The sequence below is a fragment of the Orbicella franksi genome, chromosome 11, assembly GCF_964199315.1.
Source record: "Orbicella franksi chromosome 11, jaOrbFran1.1, whole genome shotgun sequence".
NCBI lineage: Eukaryota > Metazoa > Cnidaria > Anthozoa > Scleractinia > Merulinidae > Orbicella > Orbicella franksi.
In genome coordinates, this window is record NC_138155.1 from 19,447,273 (window position 1) to 19,455,795 (window position 8,523).

An 8,523-nucleotide genomic window follows, 5' to 3' on the forward strand; every position below is an offset into this window, starting at 1 on the left:
AGGAGGAATTCCATACCCAGGATGGTCAGAAGGCAGAGTGGTTCAAGCAGTCCTGGATGGATATCAAATGCCAAAACCTGACCACATTGACGACCAGTTGTAAGTTTATTTACAACGTATACATTTTTTTTTTACAATTTTTACCTTAAGTTACATTAAAGTGCGTTCCAAATGTTAAATGCGTTAATGAGAACTTTTTTTGTGATATCTGAGAATCTGACTGGTTTTGATTATAATGTTATGTGGCAGAAACAAGTCAAAGCTGATTTTCTTTTGACGTAGTAAATGCTTCTTGAAAATTAATTTATTAAAACATGTATTAAATAAGACTTGTAATGTTTACAAATTTTAATGTGTATATTTTTAGGTATGATGTAATAACAAGGTGCTGGAACTTAAACCCTGAATTCCGTCCTCCTTTTGAAAACCTACGAAAAAAAATGGATACGTACCTTCGTGAGGAGGTTTGTAGTAATGAGACAATTATTAATCGAGGTTAACAGAATTCCATGGACTTGTTTAAAGACCATGACGATTATAATTATAGAATTACGCAGCTGTATTCTCTAACTAAAAAAAAAATCAGAAAAACTAAAAGTTCGATTGTCTGCCTCTCTGTCTCTCTGTCATATTTGAAGGCAAGAATTTACCTACTGCAAACATGCCGCATCTTATCCAGAGAACTTTTTAATCACTATGTCCCATCCTGGCTATTCTGGGTTAATACTTACTATTTTAAACTCTTTGTAATACTAATTTCTTATTATTATTATTATTATTATTATTATTATTATTATTATTCCTTTCAGACATACACGGAACTGCTCAACATGGGGAAATATGACAGCGTGCAATACTCCAAGGTTGAAGATCTTGGAGCTCAAGATGAACCAGCAAGTGAGCAAGTCAAGACGAGCACCACCGGAAAGAAATTGGGAAAATGGTCAAGTGTTCGTTAAATGAAAGTAAATATATGACATAATGGTTGCTATTATGTTTCTAAGCACAGCAATATAGTGTAGTGTGTGTTTTGTTCAGGATGAAATAGTATTTTTATGTACCAAACTGTAACCTTGAAAAACCGTCACCAAGTAAGATATAATGATTTAATTTGTAGGCTTTTTGTGAAAACTTAATTTTAAATCTGGCATTTTCCTTTTAAGCAGTAAAGAAAATATTTACTACAAATGTTACTGGTAGTAGTCAAACAAATCTGAAGCAGACCTTGTGAAATTGTTCTTTGTTTTGGAGCTACTTAGTTCTGTAATCGCTTTAAACCTTGTTTGCTTTTTTTTGTTTTTGTGGTTATTGAGTTGTACAAATTTCTGCACCGAAAATGAGACGAAATTTGCAATGATTTCAGTTTGTTTGCAAATGAAGCAGCTCTAGTTGGTCAGAATAATATAAGAACTTTCCCTTTAAATGCTACATGAACAAAACGAAGTAACTAAGTAATAGTCGTAAACAGCCTTTGTGGAAGTAAACAGCCTCCATTACCTTTGAAATAATGTTAAGTTTACAAAAGATATTCGTTACAGTAACTTATCTGAAGAATTCTCTGATCAGTTCATTAATTTGATCAATTTAGAATAGTATGAGATAGACTCTTCTAAAAGGGCTGACTGTTTATTTAACTCTGTGCCGATGTATGCACGGAAAAAAATTTTACCTATTTAACTATTTACGTACAAAGTTAAACATGTAAACGTTATAACATGTGAAGGTTTCAAGTTAGGTTACATAATAAACTGCCTTTGGTACTATTTTACCATTGGTATCCATCATCACTGGACCTACTTATTCATTCTCTTTTTTGTTATAACGCCAGATTGCTCGTTTACCGTATAGTTGATTTAAGTGCGATTACGATGGTTTGCTTTGGTAGATACGAGCTAAAATTTCATAACTGATCAAGTCAGAACAAGGAAAGTAAATAGAGTGGTGAGTTTTTATAAAGCAACTCACTGTTTTAGTGACAATTCGTTGATATGTCAGTAGTAATGTTAACCGCAGTTTGCTTTAGTAAATACGAGTTAAATTTCATTAACTGATCAAGTCAGAACAAGGATAATATTTCATAAATAGTTTGCAGAGTTTTTATAAAGCAACTCGCTGTTTTAGTGACACTTCGTTGATATGTCAGTAGTAATATTAGCTGCAGCTTGTTTAGTAAATACGAGTTAAATTTCGTAACTGATCAAGTCAGAACAAGGAAAATATTTCATAATTAGTTTGCAGAGTTTTTATAAAGCAACTCGCTGTTTTAGTGACACTTCGTTGATATGTCAGTAGTAATATTAGCTGCAGCTTGTTTAGTAAATACGAGTTAAATTTCGTAACTGATCAAGTCAGAACAAGGAAAATATTTCATAATTAGTTTGCAGAGTTTTTATAAGGCAACTCGCTGTTTTAGTGACACTTCGTTCATATGTCAGTAGTAATATTAACTGCAGTTTGCTTTAGTAAATACGAGTTAAAATTTCAATAACTGATCAAGTCAGAACAAGGATAATATTTCATAAATAGTTTGTAGAGCTTTTGTAAAGCAACTCGCTGTTTCAGTGGCACTTCGTTGATATGTCAGTAGTAATACTAGCTGCAGCTTGTTTAGTAAATACGAGTTAAATTTCGTAACTGATCAAGTCAGAACAAGGAAAATATTTCATAATTAGTTTGCAGAGTTTTTATAAGGCACCTCGCTGTCTTAGTGACACTTCGTTGATATGTCAGTAGTAATATAAACTGCAGTTTGCTTTAGTAAATACGAGTTAAAATTTCAATAACTGATCAAGCCAGAACAAGGATAATATTTCATAAATAGTTTGTAGAGCTTTTGTAAAGCAACTCGCTGTTTCAGTGGCACTTCGTTGATATGTCAGTAGTAATATTAACTGCAGTTTGCTTTAGTAAATACGAGTTAATTTTCAATAACTGATCAAGTCAGAACAAGGATAATATTTCATAGTTTGTTGAGTTTTTATAAAGCAACTCGCTGTTTTAGTGACACTTCGTTGATATCTCAGTAGTAATATGAGCTGCAGCTTGCTTTAGTAATTACGAGGTAAAATTCATTGACAGATCAAGCTAGAACAAGAAAAAAATATTTCATAACTAGTTTGCAGAGTTTTAATAAAGCAACTTGCTGTTTTAACAACACCTCGTTGATATATCAGAGTAATATTAGCCGCAGTTTGCAGTTCAATTTTCATTATTACCAGCTGATTAAGTCAGAACAAGGAAGATATTTCATATAGTTTTTATGGGTTGTTATATAACTTGAGGTTTTAGTAAAACTCACTCAATATATCAGCAACAAGTAAGAATATATTATTTCTCTGGTCAACACAATTCATGATTACTGAAGAAAATATTTAGTACAGCAGTTAGTACAGTATTTTCACGTTGTTATTTAATGATACTATCCGTATCTGCCTTGTTCAATCAACATGTTCTTATTGATATGAGTATGCTATTGCTCGTTTGTCGCACATTAAAGTGCTTTGTTTCTGATATTAAAACCTATTAACCATTTTGCTGTAATTCGATAACGATTTATGTTAACTGCTTTTTCTTAAACAGAGGAATACCTCTTTATAGAGTGTTATTTAAGTTAAAATAGCTATTTTAGTAACGGAGTTTAATGTGCAGAAGAAAAACACTTGTTGACAGTGCACGTAACAACTTAACCACGTGAGAGGGGTTTACTTACCATCAGCAACAAAATTTCATTTCACCCCATAGTCAAAATGAAAGAAGAATTCACCTGTGATATTTGAAAGCAAGCATGATGGGGGTGCTGGCTAGCCGAAATAACCTCATAGTCGAGAGGCACTAGAATCTGAAGAGGTGTTTTGAACTGCACAACTATCCTTAAGTAATATTTGATTCTTGTTAAACACTCTATATAACAGCTCGAATAAAAACGTAAAACTAAAAGCTAACTTTGTGTACAGATATTTTGCGGTACAGATTCATTGTCGTTCCCATGGATACACTGTGGAAAACTTCAATTGACTAGCAATTGTTATTGGCTTCAGGTCAAGAGGACTTGTACTAAAATAGCCGGACTTTGTGCATTAATGAACCTAAAATTTCAGTTTGAAAATATCGTGTGCCCGACCTAGAATAGGCCCTTTTACAGTTGTGTGCTTAGTTACCTAGCCTATGAATGCAAGCGAGGCTGGAGGTGACCTTGCTTTGATACAAACCTCTCGCCTCTCCTCATTTAATGCCAACTATTTAGCATTTGACCAACTTGATTTACACAACAAAATCAGTGAGATCATTATCAAAACAAGGTCACCTCTAGCCTCGCTGCCATTCAGAGGCCAGGTCACTGAGCAGACAGCTGTAAAATGGTTTATTCTCCCGCGGGGTACGATGTATTTCCCATCAAAATCAAAATCAAACCAACGGGTGTTGGAGAAAAAGGTGTACAGCTGCTGTCGAAAAGGAGCAAATATAGAACACACCTTATAAACTAATGATGGTAGAAAGAAAGCCGGTAACCCAGAACACGTTAAAGAAATCAATAGAAATTCCAAAGAAATGCTCGAAACTGTTTCAAGTTTCCATACAGTTGCTGTAGTTAATGAAACACTTTTTCAAGATCTCCCAAATGTATCACATGTAACATTCGGTAGTGATAGGTTACAGAAGATATTAATGCAATGTCCAGGATCAGTTTGTTTCACAGAAACATTGCACTTGGCCCAGAATATGTATGCACTTGTTGTTGATCAGTTGTGGTACAAGTCCTCTGTGGTGAAATGCTCACAAGATGTGGTCAAGTCCTGCCTTACTGGTTTTAAAAGTGTTAATGACTCTGAATGGATTTGTATAACTTGTGATTCAAATCTGAAGAAAGGCAAGTTGCCCAGCTGTTCTAAAGCCAATAAAATGGAGTTTCCTGACAAGCCTGAAGTATTAAATTTGACATCTTTGGAAGAGTGACTAATATCACCACGTATACCTTTTATGCAACTCCGTGAACTACCTAGAGGAGGTCAATTGTCTATTCATGGAAACATTGCAGATGACCCAAGTGATGTCAATTCCACTGTACATTGTCTCCCAAGGCCACTAAATGAATAACAAACTATTCCTATAAAATTTAAAAGGCGTCTCAGTTATAAGCACCATTATCAGTTTCAGAATGTTAGAACTAAGAGAGTATTAGATGCAGCCAAATATCTTGTAGACACAAGTGAGACCCTGTTGGGGGTAAATTCTGACAAGCGACATGGCCTTGAAACGGCGACATGAGAGCAATGAATTGGCGACGAACGACAGACTACCCCAGCGAAATAGGGAAAACGACACCAATGGCAAGATAGAGTCTGGCAAAGAAAAAATGAATACCCATCAGCTTCAATCAACTTAGGAATTAATCAGCTTTCATGCCTCTGAGGTAGACAAAAAAAGTTTCCAAAAAAACAGTGCTGAATATGGAAGGACATTAGTGATTTAAATACAGCCATTGATGAATTTTGAATCTTTTTTTACTCGCTTAATATTTCAGCAAGAACTGGCTTTTAGGTTTAGCAGCAAATATTACTATTCAACATGTCATTTGATTTGGTTTGAATTTTTAAGTAACTACATTGAGGATCGGAAGGGTGGTGGCCTGCTGGTTAATGCGAACGACTCCGGATCGAGCAGTCCGGGTTCGAGTCCTGTTTGAGGATATTGCGTTGTGTTTTTAGGCAACACACTTGACTATTTCAGTGCCTTTCTTCCCCCAAGTGTGTAAATCAGTACCGGCGAATTTAATGCTGGTGGTAACCTTGCGATGGACTAGCGTCCCGTCCCCGTCTGGGAGGAAGTAGAAATACCCCTATTCGCTTCATGCTTCAGAAACCAGAGATAAGCGCCGACTTGGCTCGTATGCAGACCTTATTTACCTCTGCATTGAGAACTTATTTCTGAACCTAAATCGACCGATTGATTCGCAACATTTACAACGGTCGAGAAAGAAGACAGATGGCTGACTTATTATGTAATAAGATAGAAGCATTCGAAAAAAGAATACAACCAAAAAACTTATATGCACATGACACCGGCTTTGGTGCCAAAAGATATTAATTTCATTGCATTACGGTTTCATTACATTTCAGATAGCATTGCAATCCGATTTTATTTCAGCCAGATTTCATTTTCCTCCTTTTTTTGTTTTGTTAATGTATCACTGCTTCCTTGAGTTTGTTGTTGGTTCTCGCTTGGCTCCAAGGGTTTTTTCCCCGGTCACTCCGGTTTCCCTCCATCGTGAAAATCCGGCATTGCCAAATTCCAATTTGATCAGGTTAGAGGACCTTCATGAAAACTAGCTGTGGCTGATTTGGCTTCCTCTCTAAATATTATAATTTATTTATTTATATGTTTATTTTTTCTAGCAGGAACTCTTGACGTATCAGCACATCACATTCAGGAAAACGGAGCACTTAGAGAGATTTTCAAATCCACCGGCGGTAATTTTGGCGGACAGAATGTCAACAGGCAGTTCAGAAACGTTCTTGAATCAATTTTTACCCAAACGGTTATCGAGAATTATGCCCGTCAGAATCCGTCGATTGGTTTTGCCTCTTGGAAAATTTAGAATGGAAGAAACGCTTGAAGCGACTGTTGGAGGGACAAACGACAAGAGTTTTGGTTACCTAATAGTTTTACAGACAAATTTCCGAGCAGCGAGGGTTTAGATATAAAAAAGTTGTGATCCAACAGCAATACAGCCTGGACCCAAATCGAAGTCCTCCGTAACGAGTACCTTTGTCTTGCGCCAAGAGTCACGAGGCAGCTTTTTAGTCCAGCCTTGGATGGCGTCATTTCGCATTTCTCCAACCTATTCGCCTGACCAGAATTGTCCAGAGTCAACTACGTCTTTCACGTAGGAGGTTTCGCTGACTCGGTAATTCTTCAGGAAAGGATCAAGATTCATTTTGGTAGCACTTACCGCATAGTAGTGCCGCGCAACGCTGCTATCACGCAGTTGATCAAAGAGTAGTGATGTTTGGGCAGAAACCTGACCCGCTTGAATCTCGAATAATGACTTTGACCTACGGTATCCGTGTACACAAGTGGTTTTTGGATGGGCTGCATCCGGAATCGAAGAAAGAAGTCATAGCAGGAATCCCACGCTGTAAAGATGTCTTCCTCAAATTCGTCAAAGTCAATGAAGTCGTTAAAGGCGGAGTAAAGCATAGATTCCTCAGCTTTGCTTCTTTAACAGGCGAACAAAGACACGGAAAAATTGATTTTTTCCAATCAGGACGTTCAGATGAGGAGTTTGTCTCCGATTCTGGTGTGGAAAAGACTCCTGGTCGAGAATTGGTACTTGAGACACCAGAAGCTTGGAAAATCGGGGACATCGAAATCAATTTGTACTTTGGAGGAACAGAAATAAAGGTGACCGTGGTAAATCTTACAAGTAGCACACAGTTTACAGCTTATCTAAACTTTTTAGCTACCAATTAGCTCATTGCTGAGTTCTGCAGTTGAATGCAGCACAGTGGAATAAGGTAAACACGTTCGTCATGTTGGTGTTAGTGCTTTGTTGTTTTGACAAAGGAGGGAAACGTCTCGAAATTTATCTATTTGTTAAAGACAACAACGCACACGTTCATTTTTCTTTAGTTTACAGAGGAAAAAATATACAATATACAAATACAGAAAAGAAAACTCGAGTAGGTAATATGATTTCAACAACAACTAGGAAAAAATATTTTTATAAATTGGTGAAAAAATAAACGAGAAAACGGATCTCTTGAATACAGTCCTACAATATACGGAGTCATTAACTGGTAATTTTGTAATCATATAGTTGCTTTTTTTTCTAAGGCCTAGCTGATGACCTTGTAGTAATAGATAGAAGTCGATATAACGACAACAACTAAGGCAGCTTCCACACTACGCCGGAGGAATTTGAAAATGCAGCTTTATTTCTACGGTTAGGCTTGCCGTCCACACTAAACGGAGCTTTCCGCAAACGCTCTTCAAACCGGAAGAATTTGAAAACGACGGCTTTTCGATTTCCCGAGGACGGAAAACATTTTGAAAATGGAGCTTTTCTAAAACGATGGCGTCACGATAATCATGTGATTTCCCTGACCGCCGGAGTTTACCTCAAACACAAATCCAAAATGACCGGTGATTGTTGTGTCTTTAAATTCCTCCGGCGTAGTGTGAATGGAAATCATTTGATGCGTTTTCAGAGTGAAAGCTCCGTTTTCAAATTCCTCTGGCATAGAGTGGACGGGATCTTATTAGTAGTAGTAACTTATTTTATCCACATATCGCATACAATGAATGCAAATATGCCCTACTAGATGTAATAAATAAGATGTTAATTTTAATTAGCTCTTAATAACCGAGCAGGAGGTCTGTATGGGAGAATCTTGACCGAGGTATTGAGTACAGACCGAACGCAGTGAGTTCTGTACTCACGACCGAAGTCAAGTTTCTCCCATACAGACCGAGTTAGCTTGGTTAATAAGATGTTTATTATATGGCAAAGAAGAAAACTTTAAT

General features: G+C 36.6%; 1 protein-coding gene and 1 pseudogene across 1 annotated transcript in view; both read left to right on the forward strand.

The window, feature by feature from the left end:
- LOC145503351 (fibroblast growth factor receptor 1-like) overlaps positions 1-5,298 on the forward strand; it is a 42,386-nt gene extending 37,088 nt beyond the window's left edge. Inside the window, exons 17-19 of the mRNA XM_081482821.1 lie at positions 3-99; positions 368-464; positions 810-5,298. Of these exons, the coding sequence (XP_081338947.1) occupies positions 3-99; positions 368-464; positions 810-959 (344 nt within the window). The 3' untranslated portion in view covers positions 960-5,298. The remainder of the gene's footprint in view (positions 1-2; positions 100-367; positions 465-809) is intronic.
- On the forward strand, positions 4,720-7,511 carry LOC145503353 (heat shock 70 kDa protein 12A-like; annotated as a pseudogene).
- The last annotated feature ends 1,012 nt before the right edge of the window (positions 7,512-8,523 follow it).